Here is a 22747-nt window from a genome sequence, read left to right on the forward strand (position 1 = left end):
GCGAGAGAGATTTGCAACTGAAATGGCTGAACATCCTGTTAAAACCTGTGCCCGAGTGGGCGAGGAGGCGTGGGCCGAAGAGACCCCAAGTTCCCCGAGACTCCGGATCCTCATTCTGGTGGAAACTCCACGTTTTGGTGTGGTTTTATTCAACCTCTCCACTTGAAAGGGGATTTTGGTATTAGAAATCAGCCACGGGAAAAAGTCAGTCCCTTTCGGCCGGGCTTTGCTCTAACCTTCTTCCCCAGCTTCCAAGGGCAGCCAGGGACCAGGGAGCCGGCCATGAGGGAGGGCGGCGCTGGAGCCCCGGGCCGGGCCGCAGGTCAGGCTTTCCACCGAGGCGGCCCTGAGGCCGCTGCTCAAAACTGGACCCAAGACCTTACATCTGGGTGTCCGCGAATCCACACGTCCAAGTTTAACACCACTCTCTGGAGACGCCCAGAGCTCGCCCGGGCCCCCCGGGGCCCCGACCACTAGGGCCCAGCCGCGCCCGGGGGGCCTGTGTCTGTCAGGCTGCCTCAGACTCCGGGTCACCCCCGGGAGGGCTTGGCCCGGTGCTCCCCGCGTCGGCAGCCCATTTCGCGGCGCTGTGGGACTCCCTGCCCGCCTCGGCCCCGCCGCCCCGGCCCTCCCTTCGCCGCGGGCCGCCAGGCGAACTGCGGGCGGCGGCAGAGCGTTGCCAGGTAACGGCGGCCGCCCGGCAGCATGGCCTCCCCCGCCCCGGCGGCGCCCCCGAGGGCCGCGGGCGCAGGAGGGTCGGGAGGGGCAGAGGAGGCACTCGGAAACGCGGCGGGAAGGAGGCGGCGGCCTCCCCTCTCCGCCCTCTCCGCCTTCAGCCGCATCCCAGCCAGACGGGAAGGGCCTCGGGAGCTCAGCTATTTCCACCGGGAGGCCAAGGTGAGGGAGGGAAGGGAGCGAGCCGGGGAAGAGCCGGGGCGCCTCGCAGGGCCCGGCGGGTCTGGAGGGACAAGCCTTCCCCGTGGGTGACAACATTGTGCTCAGTCCCTGTGCAAGGAAGGGCTCGGCCCTCATCGTGAGGGACCTGGTCAGGCCGGTGTCTAAAAAAATCCTGTTAATATTTCAAAGGCCAGCAGAAATGCCGCGCGTTAGTCGCTAGCTGGGCTATCTAATGCCTAAGTAGCAGGTTTTACCTTCAGAGGCCTTTGCAAAGTGTAACAGGTGTTTGCTACTTGTGGATGGAACATGAGGGAACATCTTTCGCTGGCTGGCAAGAGAAGTCAGAGACTTGGTTTGCCAAGGATTAAGGACCAACAGGCCACGTGGTATCACTGAAATGCGAGGTGTCTTCAAGGGGAACACTAGGAAGGGCATCATCTCTCACTAGGGTTGGATGCGGCACCTGTGTTTTTTCTGGTAACGCACACTCTCGGGGACCCTGTAATAACAAACTGCTTCATTTTCAGTCGAGGGAGAAGGTTTTCAATGTGCATCGCACAAATTTTCTGTATGCTCAGCTTTAATAAAGAAAATCAAGAGAGCTACTCAAAACAATAACATCAATATATGCCTGATAACTGAATGCTTCTGAAGGTATTAACACTGACACTTAACATGTAGTAACTCAAGTAGACTAGCAGGGAGCCTCACCCCTCACTCTCTGCTGCATTATATCATCCTTTCCCCTCACTCTGTCTGTCCTCATATTTAAAATCAGAAATGAAAACAGTCTTACACCTTCCACCTCAGCTGGGCTATACTTCCTGGGTAGCGAACCTTTCTCTCTCTGAAGAGAGTCATATGAAACATTGAACTTAACAGCTTTCCCCCCTGAAAAAAACGTTAAAAAGTTCTGAAATGTCTATTATATCAGTGTAATACAGTAATTTTATGGCAACATATATTTGTTTATAACAATAAACACACCCTGTGTATGCCCTCCCCACCCAAGTGACAGGATGCTGAATGTGCAGAGCACTGGGCAGCGACAACTGGCGACCTGTGAGAGTTTGCAGGTCCTGTGGCCCTGGGGCGTGGGCAGGGTGCAGACCACAGCACAGCACTGGGCGTTAAAGGAACAGCAGAATCGATTTCCAGCATTGACTGGGTGGCCCTGCTAAAAGACGGGTAGATTTGTAATTTCAGACTCTTTCACGTTGATTTCAGCATTACCTTGGGAGGGTGCTCTGAGCCAAAGGTGAGCGGGCACAGTTAGTGCCATGCGTAACAAAACACGGTAGGGAGAGCACAACAGGAGTAAGGCTAGGGCAGGTCAGAGGGCTGGCATGGTGCACTTGGGGCTGGTGGAGCTCACAGTCTGCACGGAATTAGCAACCATATGGTAGAGCTTTTGCTCACAATATAAAGTCTGCTTTCACACTCGCAATGACCTGGTTTGTGGAAAATGCTGCTCCAGTGACATGGAAACAAAAAGTGGTAACAGCTGTTTAATAGGTTTCTTCACAGCACAGGCCTCGGCCACAGGGGAGGAGGCAGGTTCAACCCATTCTTCTACACAATTAAGGAATTAGATAATTTGAAATCTTTTATTTATACAGGAAAAGGAATTTCATTCCTTTTTGCAGCTTAAATACTTAAAACAACTGTGTGTCAGAAACTGAAGCAGAGAGAAATAGAGGAAGATGTTCTTAGCACATGGCCAGAAGCCAGAAATTCCTGCCTTTTAATCCCTTGGCTGACAGTTGCTCCCTCGATTGCTTTACATAAGTTACTGTAGCCAGTTTGCGTGCTGTTTCCTCTTCTGTGACATGGAGAAAGCTATTACCTATTTGTAATTTGTGTGTCTGGAATATTAATGAATGTTTGCGAAGTGCTTACCGTTAGTAGCAGTACACAGAGGATGCCCACCCTGAGTGCAAATTTATTGTCTGCTCTGAGTGATTCACTTGCTCTGATGGGTTTAAGAAAGAGCTCACCACCACCACCGCCTAGGCCAACTAAATCAGCATTTAACAACAAAGAGAAACAATAGCAAAAAGTTATCAGTAGATTGAGCACAAAAGTGTTGCCTCTACACATCTGGCAGAAGATCTTAAACAGAACATCTGGGACAGGGCTAGTTTTTAACATAACAGGCTGGCTACCTATCTGCGAGTTCCAGAAAGAATTAAATATCTGTTCTGACACAGGTAACAAATAATGGACAAATAATGCCATGTGAATAAAAACAAAGGAGCAAATTGCATTCCCGGTGGTGAGCACAAATTAGATGCCCACTAAAATTCTGAATGAAACTGGTAGCATGGGGAGGAAAAGAGAAGCAAGGAAGCACAGAAATAATAATAATAATGCAGGTGACAAATCAGATTGCAGGATGCTCTGGAACATGCCTGAAACTCTGTGAGGCTTGATGGTTTCTGAGAAATGAAGGGATGGATAGGTTAAATATCAAACCACCTCTCCTCTTGGCAGAACCAAGTAATGGAGATATCCTTCCAAAAGAAGCCTGTGATTACAGCGGTGCCTCACTAGCGCTCTTACCTATGGTTTCTTTTTAATGGAACCATTATAGCCTTCTTGACCTGCCCTGACTTGACTATTTTTGGAGGATAGCATTGTAAATTGTAAAACTCAAAATACAAGAGTTTTTCAAAGGCTAAATTGGGCACACTGTGAAATTAGAAGTAAAAAAAGCCCAACAAAATGCACAATTTTTCAAATTTGTAGTCAGCCGTGCACAAAACCAGTGATCGAGTCACATGTTTATGAGAATATGGACCTTTTAATGAAGTTCATTAATCACTGACGGTATATTTCAACAGAGGATTTTGCTTTTCTTTCCTTGAAAACTTGTTTGGTTTTGAAATTCCTTTGATTCCATTGATGAAAACTTCTTGATTGGATTCCACAAATGCATTTGGTAGCACATCAGATCTTTAATGTTGCTTATCTGGATGCAACTATGTCAACAGGTATCATAAATACAATAAAATTCTGGCTTGGGGTGTGCTGTATTTTCATACGTGACAGATACATACATACTACTGGATCACAGGATTACCACTGTGGCGTGTTTCTAAACTCTTCTCAAGTCCGCTTTAATCAGAAATTAAATGGTGATTCCACTGCAGGATACCTTTGTCTTTTTCATTCCAAATGAATTCTGAAACTGCCTGTTTTCTTTTTACATTACAGTGCCAGATCATTTGACAAATTTACGAACTTAAGAAGGATTATATAAATTTCAGAAAAGTAAAACAAACAAACAAACAAAGCAGTTGAATTTCCAAAAGTTACAACAGATTACAGGGAAAAATTTAGGTAAATTGCCACACAGGAAATTTCAGAGCTGAACAGACTTTAAAAAGATACCACACGTCATTAGGTGTTTTTATTGCAGACTATTCCAAAGGCTTGACCCAAACTTGCTAATGGTAGCTCAGTAATATTACAGTTGCCATCACCTAATGCTGTATGTGCACTGTTATTAATTATTGAGTTATTAAGTATTGATTTGACTACATATATTCTGTAACCTGTAAAGTTAAGCAATACTGCAAATTAGCCATTTTTTCCCCTTTTCTCAAGACAGGAGATGTTTCCACTTACAATTCCATTTTTAAAAGACCAGAGGGTTACAACAAAAAACTTCACCGATGTGACAGAGAACATGCAAAGAGTCGTGGTCTTAACATTAACGAGGAGGTAACCCTTTGATAATTTCATAATTATCTTTGTTAAAGGTATTTTGTACTTTTTGACATGGCTGGAGACTATAACCATTGTTTTACCCTTTATAATGCAGCCTATATGGTATCAAAGGAATTGGAAGGAGGACATCATTGTCCTTAGCCTGGAGGTTTAGGAAAAAGCATTAGCCAGTGAAGACACCGCAGTTAGCTCCTGCCCTTTGACAACCTGTAGATTTCCAGGCGACAAGCCATATGCAAGTTAAGGCATGGGGAAAGAGAGACACACAGCAAGGCAAACCCTCTGTTACAGAGCTTCAGGGTCACTGAGAGTGACTTCTGAACCGTCTGCGCCCATCGAGAGGTACATCTCAGGTGGTCCTGTAGCTATTTCTGTGATGCTTGAAAAGTCTTCTCCCTGAGAGGACTGGATTCAGGGGTCCCGACTCAACCAGTGCCCTCTGACATCCACCCTCCCTGCGACAGCATTTGCTGAGAGAGCCCAAGTCTCTGAAGCTGGTGAGTTTGTTGCACAAACTTAGATTGCCCTGCAGGAAGGAAATTCATAGGGAGCTAGTGCGAAGGAGGGATCAATCAGAAGAGTACGGACATGCCTGGAAAAGGCTGGGCAAAGCATTCGAGGCCAGCAGAATCTGGCAGCCTGATAGCTAAGGAAGTATGCAGCCATGTTTCTAAACAGCTGCCTTGAAAACAGAAACACTATAATACATATAATCTATATAAATATGTATTTTTCCATGCAGCATCTGAATAATACACATACATACACAAGTGTGTGTATATATATACTTCTATATTTATATACACACACCCACACAGAGGCAGAGGCTGTCAAAAACCAAAGGAAGTGCAACCTCTCTGTGTTAATGGCCTCAAAATCCTGATGGGTTCATGGGATGTAAAGAGGTGGGTAAGAATGGCTGCCTGTTTTGGTGGTTATATACAATAGAGATGGAAGAAGGAAGAAAGAGACAAAAGTTAAAATTATTGTAACTGCTGTGTAATAAAACTGTTGAGATTTTGGGAGAAAGGCCACTGCTTGCGATTCCTCTCACTAGAAGCTATATGTGCCAGACATTTCAGTGCATAGCCATAGTGCCCTTCAGACTGTGCAGGGAGTATTAGGTGCTCCCAAAGGAATCGCAGGAGCGCCCATTACTTTCACCTGCTTATGCCTAGTAACTCAACTGCAAATCTGCGTGAGGCCAAAAGCCATGTAAATAACTACTTCAATTAAAAACGAGCCTTTTTATTTAAACAAAACAAAGCCACCCCCCCCCCCCCCAATACCAAGCCCAACCTCCAGCTGGGAAATTTGTGTAGAAACAGTTTATCAATGCAGAGTTAAGGTTTCTTCCTGAGCTCTTGTGTCCTTTCAGTATCAGCAAAACTCCCTTTCCTACCAGTTTGCTTCCTAAAGCAAACGCGTATGGGCCAGAATTCATACCAGCTCTGCTGGGCAGTGTATGCAAAGGAGTCTGCCTGAACAGGTGTCCCTTAATCCAGCCTTTAATTAGCATGGAGACACATCAAACCCACAGCTGTTAAATGGTGCAACATGATCCTCCTGCACGTGATGACACCCAACACTGGACTTACCCATAACTAATACAGGTCACATACTCAACTCCTGCTTTTTAATTACATCAGTGGCCCTCACAGACTTTATATAATAATAACTATATAATAAAACATAATAAATAAAAAGGCCACTATCGACATCTTTCTAGTACAACACTGAAAGGAGACAGCCTGAATCCACCACGGTACACTCCTTTCCTTGAAGCGGAAAAAAACAAAGCTCTGCAAATAAGCCCTTCATTTCCTGCAGAGAGCCTGGGTACACCCAGGGAATCCAACAGTACAGTCACAGATACTTGGTTTAGCTACACGCAGCACAGTGACTGCAGCGGAGTGTTTGCACAAGGCTGCCATTGCTGATTTCAAGCATTAACAGTGCTAGAATTACACGCTGCGGAGGCGAGTAGCGGGACGCTTCCCAGCCAACTGTTGGAAAATCTGAAATCTGCTGAATGCTGAACCCGCAAAGATGAAATGCCACTGTGCACAGTCAGCGCTGTGCTACCAAGGATGCTGAAAACTGAATCTTGTTTACTTAAAGGGAACACAAACTATCAGAATTACATACTGCTGCCCGTCATTAGCACTGTAAACCCTGTATCGCCAGCAAAGTCTTTCTTGATGGTGCAAAGATTCTGTCATTTCTCCTTTTTCAACATTTATCCACAACTGGGGGTGGGGAAGAAACGGTCTTATTTTTTGCCTGCCACTCTTGACTTGATTTTTGTTCTGGTGGGCTTATAAGTTGGTGTACTGAATAGCTTTTAATGGGGTGGAGCAAGGTAGACAGGAAGGGTAGAGGGAGAGTTGGGGGATGAACAGTTGTTTTGGAGTGGGCTTTTGTGTGGTTTTTTTTTGAAAAAAGGGTTTGTAGCGTCTTCCCAAGAATCTCAGGTCTACTTTTGTTCATGAGTCTGGAAATGTCTCACATCTGACTGCCCTGCTATGAGACCCCTTGGGTCTGTGCTCCCACCTTCATCCTCACAGGAAGTGCAGAGGCTGATGTGCTTCACAGGTTTTATCATAAGTGCTGATACGGCTCAGACTTGCGTCTGTTGTAGCAAAGAAGTCATTTGTTTGCACCTAACTGCGGTGTGGCGACCGCATTTTGATTCTCCTTGTAGATATTTATATCGTAAGACTAGGCAAACACATTGGGGACCAAGGCTTACTGTGTTAGCCAGTGCACAGACACACAAGCAGCCTGATACCTTTGGCAAGGGAAAGAAAAACAAACAAATCCTGATTTCCCTTCTGACTCTAGAGCTCCCCATTGCCGTAGCACAGGAAGGAACTGCAGATTGCAGATAGTGATTGCACAGTCATTTAAAGTGCAGTTTACTAAGAATAAGCTTAAAATAATCTTTTCTTGGTCAGGTTATTTTTCACCACGTCCACTTTCCATGATTGCAGAGCAGTTATTTCTGTAATCTTACAGCTACAAGCATTTTTAGTAAAACCTTTTATTGTGCAAAAATACAGTAGTATATGCTTTATGTCCTTCAGGGAAAGCTTGCATGGACTAGTGGTTGCCCAGGGTTTTTCTTTAGGCTTTGATTTTTTTCATGCAGTGGTTTCACTGAATTGTGCAAGCAGAGTAAGTGTTCCTGTAACAAGGGGTACAAATTAAATCTCTCCTATTTTTCAAATGAATCATGCAAGTCAGTGCATAAGAAAAATAAGAATGAAAATAAAATCTGTGCCACTTTCCAGTAAAATAGCATTTAGTTTGCCAGTAATCATAGGGTAATCGCCTCTGTGTGTGTGTGTGTGCGTGAGCGTGTAAAAATTATCAGTCCACAGTAACTCATGGCACAGCTCCATATCTTACCATCTTGTCATCTAGTGATACATTCATGGTTTATTAATATACATAAAAAACTAGGTCAGGGATGGAACAGTAAGAGTGCAGATCACTGCTAAATAAATATATATCCATATAGCAGATGCTGTACAGTTCTGTCTGTTGTTTTGCCCCTGGCCACGGCACATTACCAGTAGATAACTGCCAAGTATTCGCTCTGTGATTTTCTTATAAGGAGAATTTTATATTTTCACAGGAAATGGCAAGACCTGTCGCTGTTTTGTCATCTTCAGAGTATGGGAGACGCATAAATAAGCCCATAGAGCAGCCGATCAGAGATCATGCAAGGATTAATCACGTGCAGGCAGAATTCTACAGGAAAAATGGCATCACCTGCTTATTGGAAAAACCTTCTCCAAGCCTGGAGCCATGCTAAGTCTCTTGTACCTGTCGTTACCAGCAACATTTATGTGGAAAAAACCCGACCTCGCATCAAAAAGCAATATGGTGCTTTTGCGTTTTTCTCTATATTTTAGTTAATGAGGATGATTTGGATTAAAAATAGGATGAAATAGCAGCTGTACTTTTCTTCATGCTGCTTCAAATGCATGTCTTCTTACAGTCTCATAAAAATCTCATAAAGAAGAGCATCAGCAAGAGCTGAACATTTTAGGTAACAAGACTGGAAATGAGACTGTTGGGTCAACAGCTGCCTTTCTGCTATTTTAGGCAGTGCTTCTATATAACAACTGTTCACAGACTTAACATTTAAGCGACCTTGCACCTCAAGGTATCAGTGGTCACTGAGTTCTTAATCCTTAGAGTATTGCTACAAAATTGCTAGGTGTTATTTTATCTGCACAACAGCTGAAACAGGGATTCAACCCAGATTTTCCAAAATGGACGGGCTTACCCATAAATGGGCAAGTAAAGAAATGATCTGACTTAGAGAAGTGCTTAGCAGTTTCAGTAGACTTCAAGTGGAAGTAAAATTAAAGGGAACTTCTGAGTACTTAGCATTTAAATAGACAAAATCTGGGCTTAGCTGATTTCAGACATCCATTTCGCTGACTTTCACTATACAAATAGTATCTGAGGGATCGTTCAAGTGTGTCACAAGAAAAATCATCTTTGGTTCTGTATCTAATGCTGAGAAAAAGAAAAAAAAATGTAATACTAGGAGAACAAGCACTAAATAGTTTGGTAGAAAGGATGGAAAAAACACAAGGATTTGAGCAGTAGTCATTAAAAAGCATGTTTAGAGTAAATGTCTAAACCTGCTTAAACATTTAGTGCTTTGTATTCTCACTGAATTCAGTACTAAAGTTGTGAGGTAATTTCAGGAGAAGGAGTATCTCCTGCAGGGTGTGCATCAGTTTGGTTCTCAAGAGCCATTGATCCCGCTGCTGTTTAAAGCTGAGGCAGTATTGTTCAGAAAGGAACAACAGCCAGACTGATCATACCAGAACAAGGACTGGAAGTCCACAGCTTTGACGGACACTGGAGTTCTGTCAGGTACTTACACATAGGAAACCTATATCATTTGTGAACACAGTGAGTCACCTAGTAAAAAATAATAAAACCAAATAACTTCTTAATCTGGGGCCTGGATAAGTAGTAAATTAGGCAATCAATAGCACTTGTTTAGCATGATGTGAGAAGCAGAGCACGCAGAGCAGCCCGTTCCTAGGGGTGTTTATTACTTTCATTATTCATGACCTGCAAGTTCCTCTATTCAATGAGCTAGAGACAAGAGGGCAGTAACTGCCACATCCCTTTTCAACAATAAATACTTTGTTAAACAAATCCAGCAGCATTAAATGAAAGGAATCACAGTAAGAACAAAGTGAGAAGGAAATGTTTTCTGATACTACCAGAATGCTTTTTCAAAAATCAGTATCAAATGTATAGTAGTGAAGAATGAGATGGAACATGGCCATATTCTAGACAGGTTGTTTTTGGTTTGGGACAGTCAGTACAAATTACTCCTTTTAAGTAGTCTTTACAAACCATCTGTGTTTGAAAAAATACAGGAAATCAAATCTGTTTGAGAACACCACCACCTTCTGGCCTGTGTGAGAAATAAGCATCACCCGCTCACTTCCACCGTGGAGCAAGACATGAGTCATCGACACCAGTATCAGTTTTCCTCTCTCATTTCTTTGCCAGTGTCACCCCTTCTCTTTCAGTCCCTTCTCATCCCTTCTCACTTCTGAAGGCTTTTCACAGGTTGTTCCTCCTACTACTTGTTTCTCATTCACTTCTGAGTGGTTGACTTCTCTCTTCGGTGCTCAGTTAGTGTCAAAGGAATACCTTGACGATTTCTTCTCTGTTAGGGAGAAGTTCCTTATAAATGTCTGCAAAGACATTTCCGTCATTCTCCTTCAATTTCTCTTTTGCTAGGATGACAACTGTTAGGTTAGCGATGTGCTGTAAGCTTCCTATGACACTGTTGGAAAGTATCTCATAACCTCTTGGTGCTCCCTCGCTTGTCAGTGCTGACATAGTACGGTAAGTAAGGGTTTTATACGTGCAAAAAATTAACATGAATACAATGCACAGCATGACACAATGTAAATCATATTTTGGATCTGGATTTTGCATCCAAAAATCTCCAGGGATTGTTGGGACAATTGACGGACACCCACAACTCACAAATTATTAACAGTAGCCTTGGAAGGAAAAAATGGCCATGTTCTGTGTCTACTGGTGAAATACGTAGAACTTCAACGATATAAAAGTTTCACCTTTTTTGTATCAAATCATAAGTTAAAATCAAACCACGTGGTGCTGGGAATTCTGCTTTGCTACTCATAAGTAATAATTCCACCCAGGACAGGATGCACAAGCTAACCTGAAAGTGTGTTTTACATGGCAGTTCATCAAGTATACGTTATGTGACCAGAACTAAGGCTATGTTATTGTCCCTTCATCCACCTGTAAAGCAACACGTTGACCCAAGTTAGGGCACACTTCTTCCAGCTGAAGTGGTTACTGGTTCCAGTTCTCAGTTCCACCCTTCTGCCAGAATTTATACATAAAAAAGGACTGCATAGGACACAGTTCTTCTGAGCTTCAGAGCATAATGAGTTTCAGTTTAGGCTTGAATGGCAGGTTGTAAACTGAAGGTACTCTGGAGCGCATACATGACCCCATTTAGCCAGTTTAGCTAAAACTGCCACCAAAGACAAAACTACAAATAGTGCATACCCAGAATCCAGGGTGGCCCCCACAGAGACAGCTGTGCAAGTCCACTACCCTGTGGCAGTAAATCCCTGTGAAGGGTTTACAAAGTAAAGCAAATCTTTTTAATAAAAACGCTCTCATTTTCTGTAAGGCATTGCTATTTAGTGAACAGCACTCTACATCTCTTAAGCAGTAAGCCAATACCGCTTGTGCAACTACTGCAAATTTTAGTTTTATGAAACACTTGGGAAATCACATGAACAGCTATGAGTAAATTGCACAATTTCTTTTTATACTGTCAAGAAAAGCCCTGATTGGTAGGTAGCATGGCACATTCTGTACATTCAGCACCAGCCAGTATCCTTGAACGGTCACATCTGTCCATTTGCAGTTGTGAGTTAGAACTAGTGAAAATACAAAGGAAATGCAGCACTGACTGTCTGGCACTTACATCTGTTAACTTATAATAAATATTTACACAAAACTTAGGAAAATATGTTGCTTTTTATTACTCTTTACATGTCAATTGTTCCAAATATTGGAAGGTCTCACATTCAGAAGCTCAAATTGTCTTAGGTGGAGTTATTCAGAAAACAGAATTGTTCTTCCATGCACAATATTTACACTTCATAGTACAGGAGGTCAACCTGTGATTTAGTATTATTCTCCAGTGTCAGCAGCTGAGTCCGTATGTATGAGGAAAGATTTTTTTGTGTAGATATTCTGCCATTTTTCCGCAATTTTGTAGACACTCTATCTCAAAAAATGGAATCTGGAAACAAAACAAAAATGACTGCTGGAAATACCTTTAAATAAACAACTGGGTAAGGTTGATGTTCATTAAGCAGATGTAAAATCACACACCAAAGATTTGCCTGTTTTAAAACTAAACATTTAATCCTAAGCATATTATTGATCTGTAAATCGGCTGAATAGAGATTATTATAAAACAAAATTATATCCATTACAGTTTAAACGAAGTTAAATATAATGGAGTTAGGCTTATGTGATAAGTGATTATAAATGGAAAAGAAAATCTCAAAAATCCAGAAGTAACTGGTTTGGTCCAAAGTACGTTTAAAGATAAAAATACCCCTATTAATTCAACAGGCAAAATAAAGCATATACTCTGTTGTGAAAGTATTATTTACAATACAAAGTAGTTCCTTTTTTTTAAAACTCCTCTTTTTAAACTCCAAATTCAGACCTTTTTTAGAAAGTATTTAATTAAAAATCCCAATTCTACTGAACTCTTAGACAACATTTTCCTTTAAGTCAAGATTTGAACCTTAATCACTGCAGAGAAGTACTCTTTCAAGCAGGTGAAAACACAGGCAGAATACACTAATTGATCCAAGGAAGAAAAAGGAATTTCTGTAAACCCTCAAAAAGGCAAAAGCTAGGCAGAGAGAACATAATATAGAAAGGACAAGACTACATCTGCCTTGGGAAGTAATTGCCACTACAATTTTAAGCATTATAAAATAATCATTTTTCACTTGTTTTATTAGCCACAGCAAAAGCAAACCACTGTCTTTGGACTTTACCTGCACAACTTCATAACCAAGTAACTGAAGATGTCTTTGCTTAATAGCTTCTTCTCCCAACAGATTGCGGCTATTAACGCAAAATCTATTTTGACCATCAACACAGAGGGCAATTCTAAAATCAAGCACAAGTGTAGTATCAAAAATAAAATCAGTTATTTTAATCACCACAATACTGCAGTTCCTAAGAAGCATGAGACAATACCTCCCCTCTTAGAATAATACCTCCTAGAATTAGATGTTGTAGGATGGGAGTTACCTAATTCAGGACAATTTAAATCACTCGATTTAAGGGTGGGAGGGGGAAAGCCTGAAGCTTAGTGTAACTGATCTGAAAAGCTTATTTATATGCTCAGAACAAAAATTACCATACAAGTTAAGAAGAGTTTGATATTTTTAATGCTACTATTGGTAAGCTGTTTTGAATTCTTCTAGAAGGAAAACCATACAAAATACTTGTCTCATCTTGAGAACGTTTCAGTAGCTAAATTTATTCAACTTATTAGTGTACCTGTTAAACCTGTTAGAGTTTAAGCTAAAGTTAATTTTAAACTAAATCTGTTTAAGTTAAACCTGTATGTATGGTTGGCACCATCATGGATTAGAACTGTATTTTTTCTCCTTGGTGATAAAAATCGCATCAACTTAAACCAAATTTTGTATATCCACTGTAAAAAAGTTGCTTAAATTTTCAGTATGTTAAGTATATTGTGACCTTATTTACACATGAAAGCTGTAATTTAAAAAAAAAAAAAAATCAAAGCCCATTCTTAAACATTTAAGCATGGGATTTTTGAAAGAACCTATATTAGTCTGTGAGTCTTGTGAAGGTTAAGTGGAGAAAACATAACCTTTCCAAAGACTTTTGCTTTATCCACAGAAGTGCAGTTGCAAATACCACACAGGCAGGTTGCTTAACTTTTTATCCAAGGTTTCTCAAAATAATCCTTGTTTAACATACTTTTTAAACACCTATGCATTTGTCAATAAAAACAGCATCTGTAGCAAATATCCTCATTACACAGGATTCCTTACAGAAGTAAATTTGTGAGCTCAAACTGGCTTAAACTGTGTTAAATCTATGCGGACACGCTCAATTACAATTAATTCAGTTTTAGTTTGAAAATTAATTACAGAAGATCAAAATACATTACTATAAGCCAAATCAGGATCACTTTGATCCTGACTGTCACTGGGTAAAGAGACTAATTGTCTGACACTGTAGTCATTGAGGCAAAATAATGAGGAAAACATGCAGATTGTTAATTTTGCCAACTGTCCTTTTGCCAGTGGTTTCAATGTGAAACCTTAGTTTTGTTGAGGTCAATGGCAAAACTCCAATTAGCTTAAATTTTGCTGGGGTTTCACCCCGGATGCTCTTTGTCAATGTTAACATTTTACCAGTGGTTTCTTTTATTCTCTTACCGTCTGTGTACCTCTTCACATTGGGCAGCAGGCAATACAAAACCTTCTTCATCTAATTTAATCTCAATATCTAGTATAGATGAAAACAGAAGTGACATTAAAACTCATTTCATATAACAAACTGTTTACTGTAATTCTCATCCTCTTACACTTCGTTGTTTTATAAAATAAAATACTACTGCAATACTTCTTTCTGAATCACAGAGGCTTGCAAAAGATGTGTATAGACTATTCAACACAAATGAATGATAATTAGTAACGCTTCAGCCTTTCATAATGCTACAGCAAAGTAGTACTCCAAGTCCACTAAAAACCATAACGTAGTTAAATGGCACTTTGCTGGGCTGGCTAGGGCCTCTGGAATTTTGAGGGCTTGGGGGAGAGACACTCTCACACTCTGTCTCTCTGTCTCCACCCCCCCCTTTTATTTTTCTCACTAATTCCCTAATTTTATAGATGATGTCAATCTGCAAACAGAGTTTGGGACCTACACCCTGCCAACTTCAACCCCATGTGGAAGCTGAAATGCAGAGTAATTCTAGAGTCATCCCTCCCTCTTGATTTTTTTTTTCATCCCTACGATGTCCATGGGGTCCAAAAGATCCTTCCCTCAACACCTTCTTTATCCTCCACCTCTCCTGGGCACACATCGTTCCTCATCATTACCTTCTCTCAGTTTCCTTTCCTGGCGCGTGAAACACGCTGTTTTGCCCGCTCCTGTCTTTCAGTCCACGAACCCCCACTGACCATATGTAGTCAACAATTCTTGCTAAGGGGAGAGGAGCCCAGCAGGGCAGAGGGCTGACGACCTTCCAGCTCTCCCTTTCTCTACTCACCACCAAAGCAGAAAGATCAGGCGAGTGGCATTGCCTCATTTTGCTTTACATTATACAAATTGTTTACAGGATAAGTAAAAGGGGAGCTGATAGTAAAAATACAGAATACAAGAGTTAGAAGCTATTTTCAGTGCAGACCGGCTGTGTAAATTCCAAGTACTATTGCAGTTCTTGTCTCTCCCTGTTCTTCTTCCTCACTTTGAAAATGCATTTACTTAAAGTTCCCATAATGTTTCCTCATTTCAGACCTTCTACAGTGTTTTGTATTCCATTTTACTTTTTTCATATTTGCACAATTTAGAATGCACACAAAGGCAATAAAATCAATCATTTTTATTTCTGGAAAATAACTGGGCCTAAAGTTTTGACAGCATAAGTACACATTTTATTATTAATCTAAAGTTAGTTACTTACCAACTGTATAGAAATATGGTGTTGATACTTCTGATGCAAAATATATTCTTTTTTTCAGTAAATAAAGTAATCCAGTCTTCACCCTTTTGAGGAGGTGAACATCTAGGGAACTGCGAGGCATGAGAAAGGCCTTTACTTGATACTTTGGAAGGAGTTTGGGACCCTACATAATGACAGAAAACCAAATCAAAGAAAATAAAAAGGGAGATAATCATTTTTGCTACCTCATATTAATGTAGCAAAACGTATTCTGTGCATTTCAAAGCCATGTCTATTGAGAGACTTACAGTCCGAGGTATGATCTGCTAGAAACTTAAAAAAACCAAAACACCAAAACAAAAAAACAACCACCAGAATATCCTCAGCAAGCTTCCATGCTATCATGCTGAACATATCGCTCATAAAAAATGCACAACTGTTTCCATTCCTCTGCAGCCAGGCCAGCGTCAAAGTGCCTGATCTCTTCTGTTCTCCAAGACTTCACAAGTCAAACACAAAAAAAGGAATAGTTGTTGGAAAAGTACTCAGACATACTCAAAAAGCACTTTAACTTAGTTAAACTTAGTTTAACTTAGAGTTAGTCAGTTCTGTCAAACACACAAATATATCAAGTCAATCAAACGGGTAGAAATGCTTCGTATTTTCATCAAGAAAAAAAGCAAGCTGTTTCATCCAATGCCAATGTTTTTATAGGAAAGACAGCCTTCAACTAATTATCAACAGGGCCCTAATGACCTTATCACCTCTTGCTAACATCAGTTCTGGTTTCACATGTACCATACCTCATAAAACGGACACTCTAGGGTAGCAGTCAGAAAAAGCTGGGTTAGCCGGGAGGTAACAATTCTGTCCAAACCAGGTGGCTGAGCTGAAACAAAAATATTCAGGCTTTCAGGTGTACCTTCAACAAAGTATCTTTACACAAACCATCATGCAGAAGTTAGGAAAAGCTATTCAGTTTAATGCGCAGACAAGCTACTTGATCATTATCATCCTTGATGATTGTTTGAATGAACAGAAAGATCAGTTGTGAAATGACGTAGTTAGAAAAATGAGGAAATTATTTACAGAAATATCATCAACATTAAAAAAATATACAGCTAGCAAGATCTTAGTTAAGACTGTCATACTCTTTCACAAAAAAATGACAATCTGAGATGCAGGACGTTCTACAGGGAGGAATAAGTTTGAGTTGAGGGCTCGGAGAAATACCCCATTTCCTTCTTCCTACAACCCCTCTCCCCAAATTATAATCCCAGGATCCCATTGTTTCACTCAGATTTTTTTATTTGAAAGTAGTGGATAATACTGAATAATTTCTGGAGATTTGTCTACAAGTGTATACTTGAAGAATCTTTCATATTACGTGCAAAGTATTATTACAGAATGGTAAAATCCTGATGTGGTATAAGATGCTAATCATGCAGCTCATCTCCTCAAGTTCCTGTTCTGAACTTTGACCACTGTAGCAGAATACCTTTATACTGATTTAAAAAAAACATTTTCAAAGTAACTGGTACTATAAGGTTTCTCATTTTCAAAGTATCACCTTGAGAACTTTAAAGGACATTCTGTTTTTTAGGATATGAGGAATGTCTGCTTCCTAAAAATCAACCTCTTAAGGTATTTTATGTTGAACAGCTAAAAATTGAGTGACCAAAGTTTCTAATCACTTTGGAAACTTGACCTTCTATGTATTTTTATTAACAGAGCAATCTTAGCTGAGATTTAGAGAAGTCACTCATCTTTGTGGCGTAGCTTATATATCCCTATAATGCCGCTAATTATGCTTTACTATCTAACACAGAATTACTTAAAATCTGTAGCTTACAACTGTGTTGTTCACAATAGGTTTGTGTCCAAAAGTGTTCGATTATGTAACGGTTACAGCCGAGGACAGGCTACCACAGGGGGCATGTTCTAGAAACTTACTAGACTGGGAAAAAAAAAAAAACAAGAAACAATTAGGTGAAGGCAGACCTTGCAGACAAGACAGTCTTGGAAGCAGCAGGTGAGCAGACTCTGAGATCTCCTAAGCAAGATGGGATAAACCATGGGGTAGATTCTTAAATTTTGTAATGTTCTCCTCAGTACGGTAAGACGTAGGGCCAAGGATGGGACTGTAGTGCTCGCTCAGAGGTGGAAAAGAAAGGAGCTGAGGGCGCGGAACAAAGATGGGCACAGAAAGCTTCCACCAGAGAAGTGTAGTTGGCAGACAGGATGCCAGTGGGAAGGAGCACCACATAACCACATCAGGTTCTAGATTAAAAGTAATTTAAAAACCAGGACGAGGCACCAATCTTTATGCCTTGTTAAAACATACATGAGCCTTAGAATTCAAGTTACATTTTTACCTAGATAATTAAAAAAAATCATACCAGCCTATCCTTAACTGCTCACATTTATGATGCTGTTACATTTCATTGTTTCACATCTCACTTCTATTTTAATTAAGCCAACAATTAGCACTGCAAATTAATTTTTTCAGCTTTATGCGTTTACCCTTTTCAGCTTTCACAAGCTGATCATAATGCAGTATGAAAGAGAAATACAACCAATTTGGAAGCAAGAATATAATACAATAATCCTTATCCTGAAAGAAGAGAAGAGTAGAGATGACAGCAGAAGCCATACCTGGTTCTACCTTACCCCCACCTGAAAAGCTGGACATGATGCAGCCTGACGGAAGGTAAGGAATAAAGCGCTAGAATCTTGCGTGCAATGGACCTTATTTGAATCATAAGGCAAAATAGTATTTGAAAAACATGTTTTGTACTGCCTGAGATTTACAAATTCTGTGTATATAATTGTAACACGTTCTTATCAATAATAGTAATTTAAATTCTTTTTGTCCCAATGCTACACTTCTCTCTAGAATTTGTACTAATCTTCACCAAAGTTTATACGGATTTTTAGACCATTCTTTAAAATATAACAATGAATTATTTCTGTAGTAATAGGTGAGCTTGCTAGTAACACAATTATAATTAAGCTGTGAAAGAGTTATTGTAACTTTTCTTGCATATTAGAATTTGGTCCCAATTTTAAAGGCTACGAACAGGTTTTCTGACAACTGTGATCGCGTACCTTGCCCTTAGAGCCTCAGAAAGAGAGTGGTTTGGATGTTTAGGAAGATACCCAGAAATAAGGATTATGTGAAGTCACAGAGGACTGTGAGAATCTTAAATCAGCAAAATCTTAAATCTAACTAGCAGTGCACAAGCAGAAGGTAATTATTTTAGCTTCACAATCAGTACTACTAGTATGTCTATTGTTTTCTGAAATACGTCCTCCCCTGGGCTAGCCCCTGAGTAAAATGCCTAAGAGCCAGTCTCAACCCTAATTCGTATGAGATCCAAGTAAGCAAAACAAACAATTGTGGGGGAAGAAAAAGATACAGAAAAGTGAAGTGACTTCCCAAAGCCGCAAAGCAAATGGGGGGCTACACCCAGAAAAAAAGCCAAGTCTCAGGACTCACTATCCAGTGTTCCACCTTTATGCCACATCCCTCGTGTGGCAATCATTACAATGCAACAATTTAGAGAAAAATGAACCCATAATCACTAAACTATATTTTACATCACTCATGGATCATTCCAAGTATCATTGTCATTAAAAAATTTACCACTTTTGGTCTCAGTCTCGTTAGTTCCATAATAACTAGTCTCACTAGCCTTCCTAGTGTTACCAGTCTCATAGTAACATAGTCTCACTTCAGTGTGAGTATTCACATCAGTCACTGCATAGGCGAAGAAGTTTAACCAACCAGAGTTAAAATTAACACATTTCCTGCACAGAATAACTTGGCATCTAAAACCTGTATGAGATAAAGGACAAACATGGGGAAAAACGGAGGGTCAGTATTTTTTAGAAAAGCAGAAGGATTAACTGAAATAAAATTCTGAAGGGATTTCAGATCTCTGTTGAAGATTGTACAGGGCAATTTTCAAATTCCTCTAAATGATATAAGCTGAAAGACAATTGCAACTGTGACAAGGAAGCAACAATCTTCGGCCTCCTGATCACTATTCTGCAGTCACCTTAATCAGGGCATTGTTGATTTGACCGATGTAATTGTTAACAAACAGGTTCTTGACAAAAGACACACCATAATAGAAAGAAACATGGAACGTAGCAAGAGAAACACTGCTCCTTACCTTGAAGCTGTTGCAGAAAATAGGGACTAAATATTTTTGGCAGAAAATTTACTGGATAACGTTGAATAAGGACACATGAGTGCAGCAGGTTCAGCAAGGTGTGAGGCTGAAAATGATTAAAGCGAGTGTGCAGTACGGTTTCAAGCTTCCTAAACAAGGAAGAAGCACTTGGAGGGAGATAGTTAAGAGTCCCAAATGGTATAATACACTCAGCAATCTGGTCAGTGGTAAATCTGTCAGAATCGGAAATGAAATCTTCTGCCACTGCATCAAAGATGGGCTTAGAAAGGATCATCTTTCGGCAGCAATACTGCATGACTTTGCTCATTGTTTGAGGATGCATAGTAAAGACGGACTTGGGAACATGTGTTTCCAGTGCCTCTGTAAAAATTTGTTCACGATGTCCAAAGTATAGGAAGGCTTCCAGTACATTTACCAGTTCATCACCTGTGAAATATGGAATATGCTTCACAGAATGCTTACACAGTGCTGTGACTAAGGGAACTGCCTGAGTCTGATGAAGAACAACCAGTGAATTCAGTATTATGCTTGTGAACTTTGGACTTAGCTGGGAAACTATGGTTAAAGTGACACTGTTCATTCTGTTTAGTAAGTCTTGGTACTGTTCCCCTTCCCTGACAGTCACCTGCAGCAACTTATAAACCATCACTATTTCTTGAGGACTCCACTTCTCAATGTCTTTTTCTTGCACATGGTTCACAATTTGTTCCAGTGCCGCACAACTTGGGCCTTCCAACTCAAGCAAACTCTCTCCAAGAGCACACAGATTTTTAAGTGTCAACTGTCCTTTACCAAGCCGTTCCTCACCCTCTGAAAGCAAGCTTGCCATCAGCGTACTCTGGGGATCTATACGTAGTTTTATCAAAGCTTGCAATGCCTTCAGCAGCCCAGTGTTTGACAGTTTTGAGGATTCAAATTCAAACTGGAAGCATAATGCCCTGAAAACTTCATTCTCTAACACTCCTTCAGGGTTTTTCAGACCGTTGTCATCCACCTCAACTTCAGAAATCCTCTGCAGGGCTCCTGATGCCATAGTATCAGACATGACTTCCAGAGAGCTAAGAAAGTCAAAAATCTCTTTCGATGTACAAAGGCTGTTCAACTTCTTGAAAAATAGTTGTTCATCCATCCACCCATTATCAGATTTAGGACTGCTCCCAGTACGTCCACAAAGATGCAGAGTTTCATTAACAGAAAGAGACTGTATCCGCAGTTGTACGTGGTTTTTTCTACAAAACATATACTGAGATTTATCTTTGAAACATAGCATCCTCATGGCTACGGAGCTACAGTTTTGGGGCTTTCGCTGCCCACTGATAAAGCTCAACTTTTTGCTTAGTGTGATCAAAATGGACCTGCTTGCTGGTGTGCCGGATGAATAAAACTGGAAACTTTTTCGGCTAATCAAAGCCATATTGGATCAAGTGGGTTCTCAAAAGATACCTAGAGGAAGAAAAATACATATACATATATAGTTTGGAAAACAGCGTGTCATTAAAACGCAGCAAAAAAAACTTTTAGCGGCTGGACACGACTGGGACGATCGCTCTCCCACGACCACCAGCGCAAGGCAATGCAAAGAGAAGAAAACACTGCCGGGAGCGGCGACACCTGCGTGACAGCTCGCAGCGCGTCTCTGCCCCGAGTCTCCGTAAGGACACACACACGCGCACACGCCTTTCCCCAAGCAGGAACTGCACGACGGCGCTTCTCTTCACCCTCCCGGCCCGGGGGCGCCGGGCAGCTGCGAGGCGCACCGCCGTTACCGCGGCTGGAGCGGGCCAAGGGGGGGTCGCAGCCGCGAAGCCGGGGGGCGATGGGTGAATCTGCCAGGCGGCACCGGCGGGGCCCCCCCCCCGCCTCACAGGCCCAACGCTTCCCTCCGCCGAGAGCGGCGAGGGGCGTCCGTCCGTCCGTCCGTCCCTCCCATGCCGGCGCCTGCTGCTGCCTCCCACGGGCCGGGGCGCCGCTCCCCCTCCGCCCTCTGCCTCCCTCCGCCACTGGGGGCACCCGGCGGTGCCGGGGGACGAGCTGCGGAGCGAGGCGGTCTCACCTCCGCCGCCATGACGGGCAGCGCGGGGGCTGCCGGGAGCTTCCGGCGCTCTCCGGGCGGGTGCCCGCCTCACGCCGCCCCGGGCGCCTCCTCGCTGCCGGCGGAGGTCCGGCGTGGCGCGACCGTGCCCGGGCGGGTGCGGAGCGCGGGCTGGCGCGGTTGCTTTGCCTTGGGAGCAGGATTTATCCTCGTGTAGGTACTGATCAAAGGCGCGTCCTCCAGCGAAAGCAGCCCCCTTCCCCGCAGCCTGGCGGCGGGTACGCGCCCCGAGGGACAGCTGGGCGGCCGGGCGGCGCGGGCGGGAGGCGAGGTGCGGCCCGGCCCGGCCCGGCCCGGCCCGGCCCGGCCCGGCGGCGGCCGGCTTTCTGGGAGGCTTCTGTTGCTGCAGCGGCGTTCAGTCCTCCGGTGTGGGCCTGGCTTTAGCTCCCTGAAACCACCGTCCTTCTCAGGGACAGCTCTCCCCCTTCCCAGCTTCCCGCGGTCGGTTGGTCCAACCAAATTTTTCTGGACGGGAGGTCAGCCCTGGGCCGTGGAGGGTTTCACATGCGGGTCTCATTGAAGTTTTTATGGTCTTTATGTTTGCCGTGGTCGTAGAGTGAAAGTGATTCTAAGCAAGTCATTAACTGTTGAAAAAATCATAGAATAGAATAGTTTTGGTTGGAAGGGACCTTTAAAGGTCATCTAATCCAACCCCCCTGCCGTGGGCAGGGACATCTTCCACTAGATCAGGTTGCTCAGAGCCCCGTCCAACCTGACCTTGAATGTTTCCAGGATGGGGCATCTACCACCTCTCTGGGCAACCTGTGCCAGTGTTTCACCACCCGCATTGTAAAAAATTTCTTCCTTATCTCTAGTCTAAAACTACCCTCTTTTAGTTTAAAACCATTCCCCCTTGTCCTATTGCAACAGGCCCTGCTAAAAAGTTTGACCCCATTTTTCTTATAAGTGCCCTTTAAGTACTGAAAGGCCGCAATAAGGTCTCCCCAGAGCCTTCTCTTCTCCAGGATGAACAACCCCAACTCTCAACCTTTCTTCATAGCAGAGGCGTTCCATCCCGCTGATCATTTTTGTGGCCCTCCCCTGGACCCGCTCCAA

At 42.4% G+C, this 22747-nt stretch overlaps 3 protein-coding genes across 9 annotated transcripts in view; 2 read left to right on the plus strand and 1 right to left on the minus strand.

The window, feature by feature from the left end:
• The first annotated feature begins 705 nt into the window (after nt 1-705).
• On the plus strand, nt 706-11686 carry CFAP90 (cilia and flagella associated protein 90). Its single transcript, XM_075142439.1, has 3 exons — nt 706-897; nt 4507-4623; nt 8270-11686. Exons 1-3 carry the CDS (start codon nt 706-708, stop codon nt 8447-8449), a joined length of 489 nt encoding a protein of 162 aa, XP_074998540.1. The 3' UTR covers nt 8450-11686.
• On the minus strand, nt 11685-21718 carry FASTKD3 (FAST kinase domains 3). The gene is made up of 7 exons (XM_075142437.1): nt 21653-21718; nt 19579-21042; nt 16204-16289; nt 15422-15584; nt 14172-14241; nt 12747-12861; nt 11685-11971 (listed from the first exon to the last, which is right to left on the minus strand). The coding sequence occupies exons 2-7, from the start codon at nt 21011-21013 to the stop codon at nt 11873-11875; spliced, it is 1968 nt and encodes a 655-aa protein (XP_074998538.1). The 5' UTR covers nt 21014-21042; nt 21653-21718; the 3' UTR covers nt 11685-11872.
• The window catches only part of MTRR (5-methyltetrahydrofolate-homocysteine methyltransferase reductase), a 32095-nt gene continuing 31004 nt past the window's right edge, over nt 21657-22747 (plus strand). For 2 of the 7 annotated variants that reach the window (XM_075142430.1, XM_075142432.1), the window contains exon 1: nt 21657-21844. The gene's annotated coding sequence lies outside the window, so the exon portion shown is untranslated. Of the gene's footprint in view, nt 21910-22747 lie in introns of all 7 variants that reach the window. The other 5 variants (XM_075142431.1, XM_075142434.1, XM_075142436.1 and 2 more) reach the window with 5 other exon arrangements.

This window comes from Calonectris borealis, chromosome 2, assembly GCF_964195595.1.
Source record: "Calonectris borealis chromosome 2, bCalBor7.hap1.2, whole genome shotgun sequence".
Taxonomy (NCBI): Eukaryota; Metazoa; Chordata; class Aves; order Procellariiformes; family Procellariidae; genus Calonectris; species Calonectris borealis.

Coding starts and splice junctions, on each gene's coding strand:
- CFAP90 (XM_075142439.1), top strand. CDS start 706: ATGGCCTCCCCCGCCCCGGCGGCGCCCCCGAGGGCCGCGGGCGCAGGA. Junction 898..4,506: donor ATTTCCACCGGGAGGCCAAG/GTGAGGGAGGGA, acceptor CCTTTTCTCAAG/ACAGGAGATGTTTCCACTTA. Junction 4,624..8,269: donor GTCTTAACATTAACGAGGAG/GTAACCCTTTGA, acceptor ATATTTTCACAG/GAAATGGCAAGACCTGTCGC.
- FASTKD3 (XM_075142437.1), bottom strand. CDS start 21,013: ATGGCTTTGATTAGCCGAAAAAGTTTCCAGTTTTATTCATCCGGCACA. Junction 15,585..16,203: donor TAGAGTGTCCGTTTTATGAG/GTATGGTACATG, acceptor GTCATTATGTAG/GGTCCCAAACTCCTTCCAAA. Junction 11,972..12,746: donor TTGGTTATGAAGTTGTGCAG/GTAAAGTCCAAA, acceptor TTTTGTTTCCAG/ATTCCATTTTTTGAGATAGA.